The sequence below is a fragment of the Neurospora tetrasperma genome, assembly GCF_000213175.1.
Source record: "Neurospora tetrasperma FGSC 2508 unplaced genomic scaffold NEUTE1scaffold_1, whole genome shotgun sequence".
Lineage (NCBI taxonomy): Eukaryota > Fungi > Ascomycota > Sordariomycetes > Sordariales > Sordariaceae > Neurospora > Neurospora tetrasperma.
The window spans coordinates 5,362,282-5,384,477 of record NW_009799099.1 but is presented as its reverse complement, the minus strand read 5'-3'; the positions used below and the strand labels follow the sequence as shown (position 1 = coordinate 5,384,477).

At 46.4% G+C, this 22,196-nt stretch overlaps 8 protein-coding genes across 8 annotated transcripts; 3 read left to right on the top strand and 5 right to left on the bottom strand.

The window, feature by feature from the left end:
* Positions 1-5,896: 5,896 nt before the first annotated feature.
* Positions 5,897-6,232, top strand: NEUTE1DRAFT_107972 (uncharacterized protein; the record flags this gene model as incomplete). The annotated part of the gene is made up of 1 exon (XM_009850241.1): positions 5,897-6,232. The coding sequence occupies one exon, from the start codon at positions 5,897-5,899 to the stop codon at positions 6,230-6,232; it is 336 nt and encodes a 111-aa protein (XP_009848543.1).
* Positions 6,233-7,088: 856 nt separating this feature from the next.
* Positions 7,089-8,401, bottom strand: NEUTE1DRAFT_77557 (uncharacterized protein; the record flags this gene model as incomplete). The annotated part of the gene is made up of 2 exons (XM_009850240.1): positions 7,089-8,020; positions 8,096-8,401. 2 exons carry the CDS (start codon positions 8,369-8,371, stop codon positions 7,235-7,237), a joined length of 1,062 nt encoding a protein of 353 aa, XP_009848542.1.
* Positions 8,402-8,715: 314 nt separating this feature from the next.
* On the bottom strand, positions 8,716-9,480 carry NEUTE1DRAFT_135441 (uncharacterized protein; the record flags this gene model as incomplete). The annotated part of the gene is made up of 1 exon (XM_009850239.1): positions 8,716-9,480. One exon carries the CDS (start codon positions 9,478-9,480, stop codon positions 8,716-8,718), a length of 765 nt encoding a protein of 254 aa, XP_009848541.1.
* Positions 9,481-10,234: 754 nt separating this feature from the next.
* NEUTE1DRAFT_77552 (uncharacterized protein) lies at positions 10,235-12,368 on the top strand (the record flags this gene model as incomplete). The annotated part of the gene is made up of 2 exons (XM_009850238.1): positions 10,235-11,971; positions 12,098-12,368. The coding sequence occupies 2 exons, from the start codon at positions 10,246-10,248 to the stop codon at positions 12,142-12,144; spliced, it is 1,773 nt and encodes a 590-aa protein (XP_009848540.1).
* Positions 12,369-12,459: 91 nt separating this feature from the next.
* Positions 12,460-13,972, bottom strand: NEUTE1DRAFT_77549 (uncharacterized protein; the record flags this gene model as incomplete). Its single annotated transcript, XM_009850237.1, has 2 exons — positions 12,460-13,819; positions 13,878-13,972. 2 exons carry the CDS (start codon positions 13,970-13,972, stop codon positions 12,460-12,462), a joined length of 1,455 nt encoding a protein of 484 aa, XP_009848539.1.
* A 232-nt stretch (positions 13,973-14,204) lies between these two features.
* On the bottom strand, positions 14,205-14,669 carry NEUTE1DRAFT_135438 (uncharacterized protein; the record flags this gene model as incomplete). Its single annotated transcript, XM_009850236.1, has 1 exon — positions 14,205-14,669. One exon carries the CDS (start codon positions 14,667-14,669, stop codon positions 14,205-14,207), a length of 465 nt encoding a protein of 154 aa, XP_009848538.1.
* A 137-nt stretch (positions 14,670-14,806) lies between these two features.
* NEUTE1DRAFT_98602 (uncharacterized protein) lies at positions 14,807-16,369 on the bottom strand (the record flags this gene model as incomplete). Its single annotated transcript, XM_009850235.1, has 1 exon — positions 14,807-16,369. One exon carries the CDS (start codon positions 16,367-16,369, stop codon positions 14,807-14,809), a length of 1,563 nt encoding a protein of 520 aa, XP_009848537.1.
* Positions 16,370-17,930: 1,561 nt separating this feature from the next.
* Positions 17,931-19,551, top strand: NEUTE1DRAFT_35510 (uncharacterized protein; the record flags this gene model as incomplete). Its single annotated transcript, XM_009848807.1, has 3 exons — positions 17,931-18,248; positions 18,306-18,899; positions 18,964-19,551. 3 exons carry the CDS (start codon positions 17,931-17,933, stop codon positions 19,549-19,551), a joined length of 1,500 nt encoding a protein of 499 aa, XP_009847109.1.
* Positions 19,552-22,196: the final 2,645 nt, after the last annotated feature.

Sequence of the window (22,196 nt, the reverse complement as noted above, 5' to 3'; positions counted from 1 at the left end):
CTGTACGGATTAAGTGAGGTTCGTTTAAGAAATAGTAGTTTAAGTAATTAATTATATTCGGATATAATAAATTAGAAGTCAGTTATTTACTGATAAATTAAAGAATAGTATAGCTAAAATTAGGTAGGTTAAAGCGTAGGTACTAATGGAAAAACTTTTAATAATTATAGTTAGTCCCCCTTTAGAATTAGGGAATCTACTATTATTATTATAAATCCCGGAACTTACAATAATTAATTATTAAGAGTAATTAAAGAACGTAATAAATAAAAAGTAAGTATTATTTTACAATTACTAATAAGTAATAATAGTAATTAAATTAGGTTGATAATATAGATTTACTACTACCGACTTTAATCTTAAATTTAATAGTAAAGCTATTTAATAATATATAGTTAGTACAAAAAAAGAAAAGAAAAAGAGGAGAATTCAAATACCGGAGGAAAATAATGATAAACTATACCTATTAATTAAAATAAGGAACTTTCTCCTAATTTAAGTTATAATAGAGGTTATAAAATTCCAGGCTTTTTTCTTTTAGAGAAAGGGGTTAAGCGTCCAAACGCTTATCTACGCCTACGGACTAGAAAAACAGACCTTTATATATATTATTTTAAATTATTTTAATATAGAAAGCCTTTTCTAATTAAAAATTAAAAATTAATTATTAATAAAAAAGGAATTTTAGAATTATTTGGACAGTGGAATTAAAATTAAGAGGATTTTATTATAAGTATTAAAGTTAAGTAAATTGAAGGAATATTGTTTAGTAATTAAATTTAAAGAGAAGTAGTGTAAAGAATTCGTAAAGTATTTTTAAAAAGGGAATAAATTACTAACGATATCAAAATAAAAGAATAAAGAAATAGGAAAGAGATAATTATATTAATTATAAGTATTATGTATATTATCATTATAGTAAGAATTGAAGTTCTATTTATTTAACGCTTAATTATACTTGAAAGACTCTTCGAAAAGTTCTATTATACGAATTTAATTTTTGATAATATTATAATACCATGGAATTTAATTATTGTTTGTAATAGGACGGCTGGGGGTATTGATGACTATAGGGCTACTAAGGGTAGTATTATTATTATTAGAACCAGAGACTATATAAATAGGAATAGGTATACTATTACTATTGAAATTAAATATAATATACGTAGGAATAACTATATTACTATTGGAATTAAAAATAGTATAAATTAAATTTATTATATTATTAATATTAAGGCCGGAATGAGTACAACTATAGAGAATATCCTTTATATATAGCGTATAGTATCCCTTCTATTAAAAGATAATAGTATTATAGTATAGAGTATAGAGAAGGTTAGTAATATTATTCGGGAGACCGTCTTATACTAAATAAATATATATATGCTTAATAAATTATTGAATAATGTAAACAAAGGTATTTAATCCTTAATGATATTTAGTTGGGCTATTTAATAATATAATAATAGTTACGGATTAAATAGCATGATAGGTATTAAAGAAGTTAATACGAATACCTAATATATATTTACCGGTAATATGAATATAGGTCGTAGTTTAGAGGTCAGTAATTAGGAATAAAACGTTAATTAGAAAAGAAGGGCGAGAAAGAAAAGGATATAAAGCTTATAGAAAGCCGAAACGAGGTAGGTTTTATTAGTAATAATTTTACGAAAGATATTAGGATTGGTAAGTCTCTTATTAGATTTTAGGATTGTAGTAAGATTTAAAGTATAATAAAAGTAAGAGATTTTATAGATAGTATTATATAAGTTAATATAAGAATTAAGAATAATAAAAAGGATAAGTATACCAGTTTTGAGGGATTTAGAGATCCGGATTACTACGAAAAATATAAGAAAATATTGCAAATTCTAAGTAAGTTGGGGCTGTAAAATTAAGAGAGCCTAGAAATACCTCTAGGGAGGAAACTTTAGGGTTGGAGGTGAGGTTAATCGGGCTAGGACGGTTGCGATTAGAGGAAACTATCTTAAACAATATTATTATAAAGAGGAAAGAAGGTAGGAGAGAATTAAAAAGGGATATTATAGGGAGGATTATATAAATAGAGGGGAGGGTCTTTATATTATTAAAAATAAGAGTAGAACCGAAGGTTAGGAAGTAAAGAGACGGGGCGAAAGTATTCAAAGTCAGATTGAACATTTTATTAAATAAAACTACAATATACCCAATATTATATTAGAGGATAGTGTAGTAGCGGTCTACAATTCTGAATAAGTAGAAAGGGATTTAAATAATACAAATTACAATATTCCTTCTCTTTATTATTATTGATATCAAAAAATAACCCCCGCGTAAATACCCTTCAATAACGTATACAGAACTTATTCTCGAAGTCGGCATTACTATATAGTATACCCAACTGGTAATATTTATAAAAACCAAACTTAATATACCTATCTACTATAGCCCGGGCAATATTATATACTGGGCAAAAGAAATAATCGTCCTCTAAATCTAAATTTAAATCTAAATCTAGGTTAGGATTTTAACCAATATTAGAATTATAATCTTCCATATTATCCGCATTTATATTATTATTCTAACTATTATATATATCGCCTTCTTAATTATCATTCTAATTCTTATCCCTATAATAAATACTACCGTTATATCTTTTCTAACTCTCGAAAGAAGGGGTAACTAATATTTATTAATTATTATAATAATGATAATAATAATTATACCGAATCTCATTAATCTAGCGGCGGGCTATAGTAGTATTAGGAGAATCCTATATCAAATATAATTAACTATATCCATAGTTTAATTTATCTATCATTTTAAATATATTTACGAATTCTTACCTATAAGAAAGAAAGGAGTAATTTAGCATATAATACGATTTCAATTTTAAAACCACCTATCAATATTAATAATTCTTCGAAATTATTATACTAACTAAACTAGTACCGGGGCTAGTACCAAGGGTCTTTAGCGTAGTATTAATATAGGAGGTACTATTAGCAGTACTATCGGTAGTAGTACTATCGGTAGTATTATAAATAGAAATAGTTATAATTCTTACTCTAGTAACTTATTAAATTCTTCCTTGCAATATTTATATTAAAATCGAAGCAGTAATAGTCTTAGTAAAGGAAAAACTAATAGTTACTATACTAATTACTATACTAGTTATTATATTGGTTATAATTAGTTAGGAGGAGGGGATAATTCGGTAGTATCTCTCTTCTTATAGCTAATAACCTATTAAAGATTGAATATTAATTATTTAATAGGCCAGCCAACTAATATTACCCGAATCGCACCCGCAACCCCCTACGGTTCGGATCTTTACTTTCAAAAGTACTATTTACTCACAGGTAGTAGATTAATACGGTATACTAGGTTTATAGTAGGATTTATATATTTTAAAGGATTTACTATTAAGTAAGCAATACCGGTTAGTTAACCAAAGGGAATACTAGGGTTTAAGGATAATAAATAAGGACCTAATAGTATTTTACCTCAATTTAATTATTGTAATATTCTCTACAGTTTTGTACGAACTTAATAGAATCTCGCTTATTAATAAATTCGGCATTGGGTTTATATTAATAATATATTTTATCATATTTAATATGTATATTTATATCAATAATAAAAGGAAAAATATATAAGCCCTCAAAATAAATAGACAAAAACTAATAAAAAAGAAACCTCTAGAGAAAAGGAAACCCCCAAAAAAAAGAAAACCCTAGAAAAAAGGAAATCCCCCGTACCTATAATAATAAATTAGTAATAATAAGTAAATAGGTAAGAAGGGGAGAACTAATTCAAGAAATAGGATCTAAAAAGGTAGGATTAAAAAAGTAGGATCCACATCCACTATCGAATTTAAAGTAATACCCAATTATAGGTTTTTATTAACTTTCTTTTAAGAATAAAATTTTAGGTTAATAATAAGTAAAATAGTCTATCTAATACTCCTTATATCTATTAATAATAGATTAGCAATAACAGATAAATAAATAAGAAGGGGAGAATTAATTTTACTTAAAAAATAGGATCTAAAAAGTCAGGATCTACATCCACTATCAAATTTAGAGCAATACCCAATTCTAGGTTTTTATTAACTTTCTTTACAAAATAGAATTTTAGGTTAATAATTTATAGAATAGTCTATCTAACAATCCTTACGTGTATTAAAAAATAATTTTATCAATTTGCTTTCAAAAGTAGAATTTTATATTAGTAATAAATAGACTAATTTATCTAATAATCCAACTTCCTTATTGTAGGTTAATAATTAATAGGATAGTTGATTTAATACTCTCTTTTAGGAATAGAACTTTAGGTTAGTAATAAGTAAAAGGGAAAATTTAAAACTCAAAATGGAGGGAAAAGCGAAATTCTTATACCCTATATAGACTAGTTTACTGGTCGGTTGCCGGTCGCTTATCGCTTACTGGTTACTTACCGGATAAAGAGACTATTACTTTCTAATAATACGTATTTATAACTGTTATAATAACTTTTCTAATGGTAAATTAAGTATTAAAATCAAATCGCAATAATAATATTAATACTAATATTAAGTATTAGCAATAAAATTGAAATTGAATAGCGGGAGGGAGCATTACAGTGTAAATAGTTAGTTAATATAAGTACTAAACTAATCTACTAGCTGTTTACTAAATACATATATTAGAAAGTAATAGAAAAGGGGAGACCTAATATATATTAGTAGCCTATATCAAAAATATTATAAGCGAATTAACTAATCAAAAACAGGCTTAGCAAGATACCCTAACTAATTGTAGGGCCGTACTACGCATCTAACTAATAAGAACGCGAGAAACTTCAACAAAGAAAACTGGCTATAGACGAACCGTCCCTCAACAGTCCGTTCGGTGGATGCGGGTCATAAATGAACCATGAGCCCCTCTGAGGCAGTGAATGCCATCCACCTCTGAACAGTTGAAGCACGCTTCAACAATAGAGAATGGAGAATGTCCAGATTGCGTTACGTCCTCAAGGTGGTCACTCGCAGTTAACAGGCGCAACGGCATCCTATTCATTTCAATTCCTACTCTGGAATTTCTTCAAGTACTATCCTCCTCATCAATAGTTTATGATAGGCCCTGGAATCAACACTCACACTCTCCCTCCTCAACCCACCACCTAGGTATACATACGGCCGAGACGGCCTCTTCCACCCTCAGGGCAACCTTTAGTTTTTCAGAAAGCCCTTTACTCACCACCCTCCCTTATCCAAATCAACTCCTTCACCGGCAAAACCATCATCGTAACCGTCTCCAACATCGGCCTCAGCCTCAGTGTCGTTCACATGCTACATCTTACTGGAATTGAAGGTGGACATGTAGGGAACCCGCCGCCGACCGGTCTCAGAGCCATTGGGGAAAATGAACGCGCTGATGCCGTTGTTGATAGCGGGAAGGAGACTCTCAAGTTACTCTTGCACTCTCATTGACCGACAGCGAGTGGGAGAGGAACTCATCCAGTCGGCTGATGTGATTAAGGTGCGTTACGTTAAAAGTGTTTGAAGAAGAAAGAAGGAGAAGAAGAAAGAGTGGGAAACTGCGGTCGGGACAATCTGATTTTGTAGGCATCTGAACCTACCTACCTTGGATTGCGGGCAGGCGGGCAGGCAGATAGGCAGGTAGGCAGCACAGCGCACAGGCCCAAATGCTATCTGTCCTTCCACCAAGTGCTCCAACAGCGTCATCTTCATCTGGGACACGAGCTCGACCAATGCAGCTACGATCAGGACCAGTGTCCTGTTCTTCACCTCTCGCGTGAGCGCCAAGCTCGAAAGAGTTCCCTTGACATTCTTCTTCTTAATGCGGGCGTATCCCTCCTAACCGGACCATGACGCAGATTCAAGCAGGACGAGGGGAGCTCAACCGTCAATATGGTCACCGCCTCCCTTGTTGCCTTCTTCCTGTTTTTCCCAGACTCCGTGAAACTGCCCGTCTGTTCCCCGACCCTGTCAGTCCAGACCAACAACGACGGTCTTCTCACATCCTTTGCTCACACACACCTACATCGACTTCCACCTCTCTCGCTCCGCGCCCGAGTGGCAGCTCTATACCTAGGTAACGTGCTCAACCCTGCCGGCAGGCCAGAGGAAGAGGAAGATCACTTTTTCGACGACGAGTACGAGGACAGTGTAGATGAAGAGGAAGAGGATGAGGATGAGACTTTCTTTAAAAACGCTGGAGTTTTTGAAGCGCAAGATTTAAATTGAATGACACTTTCAACGCATACCACATTGCCTTTGCTAGCCAAACCACAGTTGAGAAAAAAAAACTGTTGCCAACAACGCTGGAATTGTGGGAGCTAGTAGAGCTCACAGCTCTACAATTTGCGAATGGTCTCCAACATAAAGACATCTTGCAATCGCCTACATCATCCACACTCAAAGATCTCATTAGCCTGCCGGAGCACAAGACAACGGACTTACACGCGTAACGCTGAATGGCTTGATCGCTCGGATCAAGCCTTCATTTTCAAACTGCTTCAGTTTTTCGTTGCCCGCGCTGTGGCAGCTCACTACCCCGTTGAGAAAATGGGGGCGTCTAACCCGGTCTCGTCAAGTTAGGGATTTTCAAGTTCAGGGACCTTCGCGGTGGCGATAGGGAAGTTGATGATGAGGTTGGTGGCTAGGTCGACGGAGGTGGGAGGTAGAACGCTTGTGCATGCGGCTAGTCGGGTAGGGGAGGAAACACATGGGAGTGACTTGTTGAATCATATGGTGGATGAGCCGAGAGAGTTGATCAGAGGCGGGGAGGGAAGATGCTGCAGGAGAGCGTGTGGTCAAAAGTCAAGAGAGAAGGTGGAGGGCGTTGTGCCAAGGGGCGTTGAAAGAATTTGGAGTTGTGAGGATAGCGAGTGGCCGGGAGGTAAATGGGGTTATGTCGAAGACATCACCCCTCTGGTATCATTTCCTGAGTGTTGAGTCGTGTCTAAAATGTCTTCTAACATCGATTAAAAGCCTTTTCTGGGCTAAAGTATCTCATGTGAAGTTTTCTCTAGACGTTCTGAGTTTACCTTGGGCATAACAAAATCCTATTCGCGCCTTTCAGATAGAACCGAAGGCCTTTTCGACAGGCAAGTATGTTTCATTAATAGTACAAAAGGAGTGTCTAATAATTAATTGAAACATCCCTGGTAATACATCCTGAAAAATGCCGGCTAACTAATACTACAAAATGCAATGCTATGGGTATAGGCCTTCTTCAGCGTCACTTCACTCGATCTCCTCAACAAGTTTGAATCTCTCCTCAGAGCTGTCGGCCCCCGTAGAACCAGCGGGAACCTCCAAGCCTCTCTTCACGATCCACTCGACCAAAGTCTCGAGCTTGTTGACCGTAAACATTCGAGGTTGCCCGGTCAAGAGCTGGGTAACTGGCATCGTCAGTAGTTCCTCCAGACTCTCCAAACGCTCATCAGGAGGATACTCGGTGATGAATTCCTTCAAAAGGACCGCATTCCATCCACAACCCCAGGCGGATGCAACGTCCTTCTTGATATCATCACCAACATAGAGCTTCAACCAAGGAATGCTCTCATCAAACTTGCCGAGCTCATGGGTAACCGCTCTGCGAGCCAGCATCTCTCCTGCCTGCCACATGACCTTGTGTGGCTTTGACTCTTCAACGTCGTATGACATGACGGTAAAGTCGATGTCGTACGACTTGCCGTCGACAGGACGAGCGCTTTCGAAATGGGTGTCCTGCTTGGACTCTCTCTGGAAACGTAGGGGGCTGACGTCGAGGCCCAGAGAGGAAAGAATCCCCCCAACGCGGTCATCTGAGTTGCTGATGACGCCCAGAACAACATGGTCGATGGAGGGGTTGTCCAACTTGCCGTTGGATCTGTGATGCTTCAAAGATTGGAGAAGTTTGGGCATATTGGGCGCAGTCTTGTAGGCGTCGTGGGTAGAAAAATGCTGAAAGAGTTTATGGCCCAAATCATCCAGCTGCTTTTTGTGAGCTGCGTTACTTAGACTGGGCTCAACGTCGACAAAGATATTCTTAATAACCTGCAGTGATATTTCAGCTTCAGTTCAGGAAACAGTCGAGTGACTAGTAAGAGCAACTTGAATCACCTTCATCCACCAAGCTTCGGGGTCCATGCCCTTAACATGCTTGCCGTAGTTGGGGTATTCTTTGGCGGCCGTGGTGATGCGGTCGTGAAGATAAACAGCCACAACATCGTCACTAGCGTGATGGAGACCGTTATCGCGCGCAAACTGACCGTACGTCTTGTGAACCGGTTCTTTGGGGGCATAGAGGGTCTCGAATGCATCAAAGCAAACGAGGAGGTTGTACTTGGGAGCCCGCGAGATATTCGCGGTTCTGGCAGCTTGGAGTATTCCACGCATGGTGATATTGCAACTGGGTAGAGCTTTGATGAAGTAATGTTCACTGGCGAACGAATGAGTATAGATAAGGTAGGTAAATGAAGAGCTTATACTTGAGTCTTTATAGTCATCAAAGGGGTAACGGATGTGCCTAGTCTTGACGGGGAGTAACGGGGGCAAAGATGATTCACAAGTGGTATGAGGTCGAGAGTGTGGAAGATCGATGATGTGGTTGGCTTGAGATGCCTGGAAGCCGCTAAAAGTATAGTGGGGTACAGAGGGGAAGTGCAGCAAACAACACCTTCGGCTTCGTCCGATATTGGCTCTGACAACCTAACCTACGGGGACCATATACCTTGCTCACTTCAGTTGTCCAATCTTGCGGTCCATAAAATGGCCTTGTAGATAAATGCCATGAACCCGGGATCCTCCAGATATGCATCACTAAAGTGGCCAAGAGAGGTGTAGAATGACCGGCCGCCCTCGAACTCCTGGGCCCATGCAAGAGGGTGACGCTCGCCGTGTGTTCCTCCGGTATAAGTCTCTTCGTTAACCGCGAGGAGAATCTGGAGATGCGGGTTATCCCACGGGTTCGTCTTGAAGTTGTAGTATTCATCGAACCAGTCCCACTCCCACTCCTTGTCCGTCGTCACACCGAACATTGTCTTCTTTCCCTCGCTCTCGTATTGGGGTCTTTTGATAACAGTCAGGAGAGGATGGTCCATGTTGTTGACAACAGGCCGGATCTTGGCCATCTGGGGCTCTGGGTGGTCCTTGAAGACACCACCGATCAAACGGCCATACCACTCACTCGACTCCATAGCAAAGCTGGCGCAGTGGAGACCTATCACGCCACCGCCGGAGTGGACGAAACCCTTGAGTGCCTCGAGCTGGGAAGAATCGAGGAACTTGCCAGAGCATTGCAGAAGGATAATGACACGAAACTGCGAGAGCCCGGAGGGTGTGAATATCGTAGGGTCCTCGGTTGCTGTCGTACCAAACGGCTGGGAAGTGGTCAGGGAAGTTGCCGCAAGGTCTTCAAGAGCCTTTATGGAAGCCGGGATAGAGTCGTGGCGATAGGCTACGGTGCGAGAGAAGACCAACACGCTAATGGGTTCGGCTGAAGACATGGTTGACGTCTGGCGATTTGTCTTGGGTCGAAGGAAAGACAGAATCATCGGGATTGGAGACCATGATATAAAACTATTGATTCTTCATCCTATAACGGGAGCCTATGTCGGTTCAGCCATGGCTTGCTTGTTCGGATGAAGCTGATGATCTCCATGCGTTCAAGTGCGGGGAACAAGACAGGACGAACTGTGGGGGCATGTTTCAAACTCGTCAACATGTGCCACGAGACTGTTTCATTTTACCTCTGAACAACGACATGAGAACCATCCAAATGGAAACCAACGACAAATCAAGATGTGAACGAACTGTTGGCTGGAATTCCCACTTTTTCAACGACTGGGTCAGCAAGGTTGCGGGGCTTATCAGCCTTCGATCCTTTCGTTTCCCCGATTGGGTTTGTCACCAAAAGCTTCGCCTGCGGCGGCTGAGCAAGGCACCAGTTTGCCTGTGGTCTAGCTGAAGGAATGCCAAGACGGTAAACCCTCGATATCCGATGTAGAAGCAGGGTTATCCCATTCGTCAAGAGCTGCTGTCTTGTGGACTAGCTCGTGTTGTGCCTGGCTGCTTTCAGTCACTGTGCTTCAGCCACATCAGACCGGGTTGTGAATGTGTTGGGCTTTTTCATCATGTGTTCTCCAGCCCCAGCCTGACTGTCCTCTCTTCTCTCTTCTCCCCAAAGGTCGGAAACTCTTGTCCTTTTGTACCTGTTCCCATAAAATCCGGATTGTGAAGATTGGAAGTCCGAGTCTCATCAGTTAGTCATCATGTCATACAGCGGCATCACCCCATACGGCTCTGCTTATCGGCAGCAGTCTCAACCACAAGAACAACAACCGGAGCAACAACGTCGACTATCAGAGCCGAAAGCCTACCGTCCATATCAACCGTACCGGCCACCTACACAGCAGCTAGGGCCAAGTGGTAGTCATGAGACTAATAGCCGACGTTCGTCTATTGCAAGCCAGTCATCTCTGGCTTCCTCGCTCGCAAAGTTTGACCTTGGCGATAGCTCCCTGGTTCCGGCACCCTTGAGAGTTCAACATAGGCCCGTATCGAGCCAAATACCGACCCAGTGCCAGACACCGCAGTCACCACAGGCAGAACAAAACTACAAACCTTATTCTCCACCTTCTTCGCAACATCGTAACTCGGTTACATCCACGGCCGGACGACGGACCTCCAATAGCTTTGTTGCTGAGCTTGAAGGGTCATTACCTCCTCCTGTGCGGGAGAGTAATGCTGTGGAGCCCTCTTCAGATGTCCCTCCCCCGAAACCGGCCAAGAAATTGGAAACTCCTGACAGTGAAGGGCTGATCGTCGTAGAAGCCGAAGCCCTACCTTCTGTCCCCGGCTCTTGGCCCGCCTCGCTTGAAGAACAGTCAGACACTGGATATCATACCCAGCCTCAATATCAGAAACCGATTTCACCACCCTCGCTTCATGACGAGGCAACACAGAGCACGCCGAGTCCGCCGCCTATGCAATATCCATCAGCTTCCCAGCAACAAGCGCCTATCCCTCCACCAGTGCCACAGCCGACCTACACGTCTGCTCCGGCTCAGCCAGGGTACCAGAGCCTTTCACCTCCCCAGTCACCACCGCTGCTGCCGTCAGGAGAAATTCCGGCTCCGTTCACTCCCCCATACCGCCAACCTGGCAACTACAGTTCTGCGCCTTCGCCTGGATTCAGCCAAGCCCCAACATCGGTTGGGCAAGCACCTCCGCCGCCTCCATATCAGCAACAAACCTACGGCAGCCCTCCCCATTCACCACCACGTCCCCCTCCTCAGTCAACACGGCCAACATCTCTGTATTTCTCCGGCTACCAGTGTCCACCGACACCAACCCTCAACACCAGCCACTTACCACTCACTCCTCCAACCCAACAAGGACCCTTCTCACCCGCCTCTCCGCAATCATCTACAGCCGGGAACCACAGACACTCATTCTCGTACTTTCCAGCCGCCTACCCACCCCGGCCTTCACCACCAACCCAACATCAACCGGCCACGACCCTGCCCTCACCAACAATTACTTCCCCTTCATCACCGTTCCCTTCGTCGCCTCCAGCTGTAAACCTCCCAGCCCAACCAACCTATCCCTCCACCCCAGCGCATCAACAACAACAACCTCAACCAACAATAACCTACACCACCGCCCCCTCACAACCCACTTACTCCTCCCAACATTCCTCCCCCACTTCCACCCCATCTTTCTCTTCTTCTTCATCCTCATCCAATTCGGCAGCCAACAAACCGGGCGGAGCCCTCTACCACTTCCCCTCCCCTCCGCACCCCTCGCTCAACTCCAAATTATCTATCAACGGACTGAAAAGGACGGCGGCGGGACTGGGCGGGGCGATCAAGAATGTGGCAAACGTGGTGGAAGTTGCGGGCAGGGAGGCGGTTAAGGCGGGGAGGGCGGCGGCTGCTGCTGCTGGGGAGAGGGAGTCGGGAAAGACGTACACGGGGAGTTTTGGGAGGAGGGTGAGTGGGATGGGGTTTTATGGTGGTGGTAGAGGGTAGGTACCTCTAGCTAAGTAGGGTGGACTTGTGTGAGGTTTACTGGGAGTGCCCCGGTGATCAAAAAAAAACTTGGATAAGGTATCTAGTAGAGATGCGTGGGTGGGTGGGTTGAGGCAAGGCTCTCGGGGACGGAACTGAAGGGGGGAAAGGCAAGGTATTTATTCTCAGAGCAGAAGCTGCCTCTAAGGGCCTGGCACGACTAGCACAATCAACATCAAGGTCAAAAAGACAGTAGAGGCAAGTATACCAGATCGTTGTATTGACAGTCTGAAAATATATGTGCAGTTCACCACCCTAGCAGGCGAACAAAAAACGCTTCTTAATCTATGTACAAGAATTTGGGAAGAAGCAGTCATCCTTTGTGACTCCTTTGCACGTTACTTCCTCTTTCACCCTCTTCATTTTCTCATTCACCAAATCCCAAAAAGCCCACTATTGTCAAAGACAATGCACTTAGAAAGCGGGGTTAGCGTTCTTGAGCAGCTGCTCAAAGTAAGCCTGGAACCACTGGCCAGCCTCAGGGGCAGGCTTGAGGGCATCCGAGAGACCGCAGTGGTAGTCATAGCGGGTAGCGGAGGTGTCGCTGGTACCATCGGACTCACCACCGGGCTTAACCCAGACGAAGGCATCAGCCAACGAGGAGCCAGTGTTGGTGGTAGGGCGGACACCGAAGCCAGTGCCGATGGCGTTACACCAGTCACCCTGCTCGATCTGGCCAGTCGGCTGCTTGCCGGAACGGCCCGTGTCAACGATGAACTGGGCCGGGAAGCCGGCAGCGTTGAGAAGAGGGGAGAAAGCCTCGATGTACTTCTTCTCATCGTAGTTGGGGTTGGGCGTGGTGTACGAAGGAGCGGAGGAGAGCGACCAGCCGTTGTAGTTGGAGACGTTGGTGACGAGACCGCGGACGGACTTGGGCTTGCCGGCGGCCTTGTAGATGTCGGCAAAGAGAGTGGCAGCAGGCTGGATGTTAGCGGGCCAGCCGAGCCAGCCACCGTGACCAGCATCGAGGTACTGGGCGACGTGGGGAAGGTCGAGCTGGGTGATGGCGTAGTTGGTGCACTCCTTGTAGGCAGAGGCGGCGTTGGCACACTTGGCAACGTTGGTGTTGGTGACGAGGTTGGCAAGCGAGTCGGGCTCGATGACGAGGATGGTGCGGATGTCCGAGTACTCGATCAGGAGCTTGCGGATGGCGTTGATGTAGGTCTTGTAGTTGGCAACGCCGCCGTTGGCGATGGAGAACTCGCCGTTGGAGGCGGCAGCAGCGCAGTCACGGTCGGGGAGATCGTAGACGACAAAGTGAGCGGCGTAGGGAGGATTGGCACCGGCCTTGTTGGCCGCGCGGATCTCCTCGAGGGTGCTCTTCATGAGAGTGTCAACGGTGACGTTGCGGTCGAGCCACTGGAAGGTGGGAACCTTGGCAACGGCAGACGCCTGAGCAGCCAAGCTGCCAGTCATGGAAGGAATAGCATGGTTGTAGATCTCGGAGGAGTAGTAGCTGTTGGCCCAGCCCTGAACACCAAGGAAGGGGTTGCCAGTGAAGCTAGCAGTGGAGGAAGCACCGCCAGCAACGGTGGTGGTGGGCACCGAAGGAGCGGTAGTAGTGGTGATGGGCTGGGCAGCGCTGCTGCTGGTAACCTTTGTGGTGGTGCTAGAGACCTTGCTGGTGCTGGTAGGGCTGGTGGAAGAAGCCCCAGCAGTGGTGGTAACCTGAGCGCCGGGCAAGCACTGGGAGTAGTAAGAGTTGATCTCAACGCAGGAGTTGCCGGAGGAGCAGCAAGTCGCGCCAGACCAGCCGATACCACCGCACTGAGTCCTATATCGTTTGTTAACATTGGTGAACAAGCAAGTTTTGAGGGTGACGGTAATCATACCAGGCAGAGCCGCAGTTCTGGCGACCCTCAAGGACGGGAGCGGCGAGGGCAGAGGCCGTCAAGGCGGCAGCGAGAAGGAGCTTCTTGGCAGCCATTGTGAGAACTGTTGATGATAAGGGTTTCCGTTGACTGAATCACCAAGAATGCCAGTGCTGAGGAAATTCGAATCAACAAAACGCGAAGTCGTCCTCTTTATATGATCGAGTTCCCTTGGAGTGACACCTATCAGTCCAAGTCCCATCGGTCGGGAAGGCGGGAACGCGCTCCCGAAACATCGAGGAACGATCACATAACGCCACTGACTGAACGAGGCTCGTCCGATTCCGTTCAACTAGAACTCGGCTGCCCCATGAGCAAGCTCACCCGCGGTGGTGGTAGAAACGGGCGCCATTCCGAGTGTGGTTCTACCCCGGAGCCACAGGGACGATCGTTCCGAATAGGCCATGGATGAGCCTTAGGACGAGGTTCCGAAGCCTCGACGGAAACTCCGGGATGATGGATCATGTAAATCCACATAACGTGCTCAACATGACGACACAAGACCGACAAGTGCGAGGAAGTGGGCTGCTTGGCGCGGCTGGAGAGGAAGTCGGGGCCCGAGGGGCGGCAAGACTGTTCAGGAATAAGTGTAACGCTGTCTACCAGAAACAGGCCAAGCTGCTTGCCAAATCCGCCGACCTGGACACCGCATTCGAGCAATCTCGTGGAACCGGGTTCTTGGTGAAGGTGGTGGTTTGGTTGCGAGGTGTGAACCGGGTTTCGTTCTCGGAGCCCACGTTCCTTGATGTCCATTATGGGTAAGTGTCCGATTCTTGTTGCGGGGGTGGAGCGGCAAGGGGTTTGTTTTGATTGGCGACTGCCGGGTCTCTAGACGGAAAAGATGCACCACCTTTCCGTCGTCGTCACATTGCTCAAGGTCCTTGTATTTCTCAGCTATACAAAGAGTCAAAGACGAGAGAAAGCCGCTGATCCAACACAAGGTCAACACCTTCCCGTACCGATTCTGCAAAAGCTGCATCATGGAACAAGACGCCCAGTTCTTGGCTTGTATACCAGCTTGCGCGGTCCATGTTGCCGGAACCAAGGACCGTGAACTCGCCATCGACAATGGTCAGCTTGAGATGAGAGTGCACTGGTTCTTCCTCTTCAGGATCCTGTACCTGGGCATCGTTGGCTGCACGGGCTTGGCTTCCACGCTTGCCCAGTTTGGCTGCGGAACGCGGGTGAAAGTATGAGATTCGGAGGTGACCAAGACCGGGGTCTCCAGATTCTAGATCGTGGGCAGCATGTGTGCGGAGCTTCCTAAAACGGCGTACGAGGGATCGGATGCACCAAGATGTGGTGGTGCCAGCCGTGACAAGCTGCTCCAGAAGCATCATGTTACGACCTGTCACGATCGTCACATGGACGCCTCGCTTTAGAGCGTCTAGCAATGCAGCAATGACAGGCTCGCAGGTGAGATTCGGGGTCTGTAGATAGATGGACCGTCGAGCCTGCTCGAATAGCTCCAACATTGCAACGTTCAAGGGGGTAGCTGGAGGTCTGGCAGCTGGTTGCCATGGCAAGAAGCGGAACTGGGGGTTCTGATGATGCGAGGAAGGCAACACAAGTGTCGGGAGCGGTGCCGAGGAGGCTGGTGGGAGGACCAAGTGGTGAGCACTGCTAGGAACGAAGATGAGATGCTGGGGATCTAAGAGCTGACCCTGTAGCTCAGAGGTACGGCTATCATGAGTGGTAGGAAGAGGTTTCCGAAAATCAACATGTTTCTCCCATGTCAGAGCATAAAAGGACATCAAACTGGCGACAGCATCGCCACTGATCTCAACGCAGCCTTCCAACCACGGCTCCCAACTGACGTTGCAACTTGGGATGAAGGCTCGTTGTCTGTCGATGATGACAAACTTGGGATGCATGACACTGAAGGGGAGGAAGAACAGACTCTTCACTTGAAGGCGGATGCCGGCCTCGTCCAACAAGGCAGGATCAGGGAGGCCGAGCTTCTTCTGCCATTCAGCAGGCGAGTAGGTGTAGCCATCGCGAGACTGTGGGTGTAGTAGCTTTTGGAATACGGATCGCGACGAAAAGCAGATTCGAGCGGTGAGAGGCTCAATGTCATGCGGGTTGGGCAGATGACGGCGGTGGTCCGCCAGTTTGACAAGAGCATCGGTGATGGCGGAAAGGGTCTTTGAAGGGGCCCAAAAGCAGGTGACAAAGATGACTTCACATCTGGCCGACACGATGGCGGGAATCAGAGTGCTCGTGAAGATGGATGCTCCTGTGCCCAACTGAAAGCTGTGAGGCGAGCTCCGAGATATGATGACTTGCTGATCTACCTCATCAGTGGCGTCGTAACTGGGAAGATCCCACCGAGTAGCGGCGGGATTTTGCTGTTGACGGTGCTGTAGCTGCTTGAGGAACTTGTGGACAAAACTGGCCGAGTAGCTCATGTCTCGTTGGGAGCGATTGTGCAGCGGGATGTAGTCATGGGGCATGAATGGATATCAGAGGACGACGACGAGGTGGGTGAGAAACCAAAGGAACTGTAAGGAGGATTAGGGTTGGAAGTGGAAAGTTGAGTAGTGACGCAATTCGTTGGCACTGATCGGGAGAGAACTGAACTTGGCGGTCGGTGCCTGGAAATTGGGAAGCTTCAGATTCGAGAATTGGGCGAAATTGGATGAAATTGGGGTTCCAGTTGGAGATCATTAGGAGCTCCATTGGTTAAGGTTTAGCGTGCGGGGAAAACTGTTGGTCAAAGCTTTTCTTTCTCCAAATTCCAACCACAGTCAGTTTCCACTTCGCATCCACAAACAACTGAAACTCCAACATCCATGTTCACAGACACCAAAGTTCACCTGGACTTCATGGAATGAACGGAAAGAGTTCCGTCAAGGCCAGACGGCCAGGTGCTACCGAAGTGAAAGAGAAATTAACTGAAATGAGCAAAAGCTCCTCGCGTGTCACCAAGCTCGTCACTCCTACATCGCGTCCTCTCTTCAACAGTTGAGACCAGGACACAGGCCCGGGAAACGGCGCCCCTCAATTGAGACCGAATTTTCACTTATTCTTGTAAATTGTCGTCCAATCTTCTTATGTCGGTCAATCGACACTTCACTTCAATTGCGTCCTTGGTCCTGTCTTGTCACTGTCTTTGCTTCTTTTCTTTATCGAGGGCTCGTCATCTTCGCACCATCTCGGGTGATTGAAGCCATACATTACGTGTCTCTCCAGACCACCCAACACACAAGTGGACGTTGAGTCTTTTATTACCTGATGTCTTTTTGAACTCCAAGGGAGTCCCCGATTTCAAAGACGTTCCTGCTAAAAACATTGCCTGTGTAGATCTTACGTACTGCTAGAGCTGGCCCCACGCCAAACCAAAGAGACCATCACCGACCACATCCACCAAGTACCAAGCACATACCTTGAATATCGCCGGCAGTGATCCCAAGTCCCGAGCTTAGACTTATCCATAAACTGTGCATCATTGCTTCGGCCTGGACTTCGGCACCTCTGGTTCAGACCTCTTCTTCCATTGTGACGGGTCAGTAACCTTATCAGGTTGAGTTTCCCGCACTGATTCAACCCCGCCAAGACAGGGCACCCCCAAGTTGTATTGACATCGCGACGATCTGTCCAATGACAAAGGTTCATGCTCGATGTCGCCATCACCACTAGGGATTCGACAATGATGGCTCATATCTTTCTCACTGGCCGGAAGTGTCATTATTTCCAGCTTCATATTATTACCAGAAGTCGAGATCGACGTTTTCCCAATACTGGCCATATTAGAGAAACCTTCAGAAAGTATGGCCAAGGTCGGCGTGTAATTACCTTGATATAAACCCCCCTCTTTTCAAAATCCAGAGTTCTACTCGATGAACGAGACTGTGTGCTTGCGCTTGATGTATCGGGCTATCTAACCGTCTGTATTGCCGCCAAAACGTATACTACCTACCGGCGAGCGCCGTGTTCCATATCCCACCCATTGTGTAATATACAGGGTTCTGTTTCTCTCATCTTTGTCCAGAGTTCCTCGATCTTTAGGCAACCATGGCTGAACCCGTGACAGAGGAAAAGTCTCAGCAGTACTCCGAGTCAGATCCAGACAAGAGATCTGTTGACCCAGGTTCAGTAACAGCCTCTGAGACAGTTGATTTTGAGACCAACTCGGTCAATGAAAAGTCACTACTCCGAAAACTCGACATTCGTCTCCTGCCTGCCGTCGGTATTCTCTATCTGCTCTCCTTCTTGGACCGCAGCAATGTGGGCAACGCGAGGATCGAGGGTCTGGCATCAGACCTTGGTATGACGGGCAACCAGTACCTAACTGGTCTGACGCTATACTTTATCGGCTATGTCATTTTTGAAGTAAGTCGTGTTTACTCCCGACAGTATCGTGAAGACTTCTCACTGACACGCTGATAGATCCCATGCAACATCGTTCTCAAACGCACAACGCCTAGGTTCTGGCTACCTACCCTCACCATCCTATGGGGTATCGTAGCCACCTTGATGGGCATCGTCCAGAACCTTACTGGCTTCTTCATTGCCCGCTTCTTCCTCGGTGTTGCTGAAAGTGGTCTCTTCCCCGGCGTAGTCTACTATTTCTCAATGTGGTACAAGCGCCGCGAGAGGCAATTCCGCATTTCACTCTTCTTCGGAGCCGCCGCTCTTGCCGGATCCTTCGGTGGCATCTTGGCCTATGGCATTGGCTTTATGCGCGGCACTGTCTGGGAGCATGGCTGGCGCTGGATCTTCATCCTCGAGGGCATCGCCACGGTCTTGATAGCCTTCGGAGCCTACTGGTTCATCTACAACTACCCAGACACTGCTGGATTTCTCTCGGACAAGGAGCGCAAGTTCATCCACGCCCGTCTTGCCTCCGATAGCGACGCCACCCACGACGAGCGCTTCACCTGGGACAACGTCCTCCGCGCCATAAAGGACCCCAAGTGCTGGCTCTACGGATTGAGTTTTCACACCATGAGCTTACCTCTCTACACATTCTCTCTGTTCTTGGTAAGCTGATACAAAAAAAGAGAGGACATCACTTACCTGTCTCGTATACTAACCACTATCACAGCCCTCCATTATCAACGCCCTAGGCTACCGCGCCGCAACCGCCCAACTTCTCACCATCCCGCCCTATGCCTTCGCCTTCCTCACCACCCTCACCGTAGCCACCATCTCGGAGCGTCTGCACCAGCGTGCCATCTTCATCATCGGCTCCGCCATCTTCGCCATAATCGGCTACATCATGCTCCTCGCCAACAAGGACCCTATCGCCCACCCGGGTTTATCCTACGCCGGCACCTTCTTCGCCGCAGGCGGCATTTACCCCGCCACGGCCCTGGCGCTCTCGTGGCCGGCGATCAATGTCTCTGGACAAACCAAGAGAGCGGTGGCTAATGCGATGCAGATCAGTATCGGCAACTTGGGTGCGGTGCTAGGGACGCAGTTGTACAGGAGTGGTGATGGACCGAGGTATATTGTTGGTCACAGCTTTGCGCTGGGCTATCTGGTGGGCAATGTGATTGTCTCGAGCTTGTTGTATTTTATTTTGAGTAGGGAGAATAAGAGGCGGGATGGAGTTGCGCCGGAAGTGGAAGAGGTTGGGCATCTGAAGGATTGGGACGGGGATGAGGATCCCAGGTGGAGGTTCCAGTACTAGTGGGTTGAGTTGGGTTGTCGTCTCTTTGGTGGTATTGTCGGGATAGAGCGGGACCGCTGGAAGGTGTTGATGATAGTACATGAGTGTTAACGCAAAAATAGATGGACGACAGAGAGGGAGAAATGTTGGAATGTGGTGCGGAGTTTAGCCGCCGCTTGGTTTTTGGGAGATTACGTTGAGAGATACCCTTGATGTTATAGTCTATGCGTTATGAATAGGAAGTTGGTTTCGTTGTCGATCTTGAGAGTGCACTGACTGTAACTGTGAGTTATAAGTCATGATCGAGATCAGCGCAGGGATGAAGGAAGAATAGACCTCTTTGGGCCTGGGAAACGCATCGACGCATTGACATCTGGATATGCTCGATCGAAATATCGAAGTGAAAGCATACCTAGGGAAATTGTCTCGGCGACATACACAATAGAGTATAAATGAGGTTCTTATGGGAGACCTGACTGATAGTTAAGTGAGTGGGTGTGTGCCAAAGTTCATGATCGACCCCAATGTTATGGAGAGAAAAGAGGAAGAAGCCGATATTGGTTTGTGAATTACTCCACGATCCGGCGATGTTCGGGTGAAAAGTTGAATCGAGAAGATCCGGAACCTTTAGTGATAAGATCTAATATAGCGTAGTCTATAAACCCTGTTGATAGTAGTAGACTATGAAGTGAGGTGAGTCATGATGTACGGGTTCTTGTCGATACACTCAACAATTGAGTTTGTCATTTCTTGTGAATCCCTTTGAGGTCCGGAAAAATTCGGGTCAAGATATTGAAGGACTAAGCATCAAACAATCTGATAAGAAGCATCCATGGGGCAATTAGCGTCCTAGCTATAACGAAAGATCACTGAATGATACTTGTGGGTCGTGAAGTTGAGATCTAGTCTAATATAGGTTCTGTTTCGCCTTGCGGTTTTCTTATCCGGAGATGGTTGGGTGCGAAAGTTGGGCTCATGAGGAGCTGGAGATTGATCATACAATTTTCTTGACGTAGGAAAACCGGTTTGGCAATGACGCCCTTTACAAGAGAAGTAAAAGTTTGTTGAGGGATCCATGATTTTCGTCAAGGTCCGGAGATGGTCGGGTGAAAATGTTGGGTTCGCATACCGGAGATTTGGGCTATAAGATTTCCACGATATAGAGTAGCAGCCCAATGCGCGATGATTGCAACGGAAGGTCGCCCATTGGAGGTCAGCAAGTGAGTCACGAAGCCTATATCGCGATCGAAGTATCATCGAAGAACAAAAGGTATGTTTGAGCTTGAAAATTCTGTCGAAAGTTCGGAGATGATCGGGTGAAAGCACTTTGGTCGAGAACATCGGGGCTACCGCGAGGGCACTCCTCAGCATTTCATGTCTTACGGCCTCGGCCCCGAAGATCACTTTGGGTAAGTGGACTGATGGAGTTTGTTCAGAAACACAAAACGTCTTACCTTACCCTTCGAGACACTGAGTTGAGGATCAGAGAAACCCGATCTGTTTGAGACTTTGAGGCGACCTAGCACAATCGGGGGCGCTGTATTCCACAATGATGATGATAATGACAATGAGATGATGGCATTTGGAGAGAAAGCGCTCATCAACTATGCGTTCAGCCGAGAAGAAGATTTGATGAAGCACCAATGGTGTTAATCCTCGCTGAAACCGTGCTCCAGCCGATGAGGTGATATCGGTTTGACAGATGTGTCTCTGTATCCTATCTTGACTAAACAGTGTATTGTGTGTTTCTTCTTCTCTCCACTCTTCTTTCATTCACGCACGCACACGCAGTCGCATTGGATGACTGGTCGCACCGCATTGCCAAAGAAGAGGTAGCCGAGATGTGGTGAAACAAGGGGATGTGTGGTCGTGTAGGCTAGGTTTCGTGGTGGCGTCTGCCGCTTAAGCCCGCCAAGCTCGCAGTTCAGGGGGGTGATGTTCAAATCGGTTAGATTCACGGCGTTACTGTCTCACTAAGAGGGCGGGTAGGAAGCCTGTCCGTGGTTTCTAGAAGGGCGGGAGAAGATTAGGGCGGGTAGCATAGCCGACAGGTTGCAACGCGTTCCTCGCGGAGATGAGATGTTGAAGAGTTTTCCATGGTGACATAGTTATGGTCAGTGATAACAGTGTTCAGACGACGACATTCAGCATTCAGGCTCGAACGCCAAGGGCCGAGACTGTTCACTAGAGAAACTCGGAAGATCAGCAGCAGCATATTCAAACAAAAATAGTGCAGTGTAGGGACAGGCATAGATCCATGAAACCAGCAACTGATCCGAGCAAGCATGTAGCTTCCATACGGATGGAGAGCTGCGAATGTTTTCCAATCACATCTCTTCGATCTTTCGATGACTGTTTGCGGTGGAGTTTTGCTGAGCATCCAGACTCTGAAAGATCCACTGTCTTGAGGGCGAAGTGCAGCCCAAGCTTCTCGTGATGTTCCGTTTGGGGCTTGCTGCCCTGTGGGGGGGGTGTTGCCATGGGTTTGGTCATGAAAATGGTATGGCGGTTGCTGGTCGGGTCAGTGCCTTTGTGTGAATTTTGTTGCAAATTGGGAATACGGGGATTCCCACTTGGGGTTGTCGATGCCTGAAAGACTGAAGTTCTCAATTTGCGCACCCATGTTTTCCGTCACTGAAACAGCCAAGAAGGGTCGAGGGGCCCTT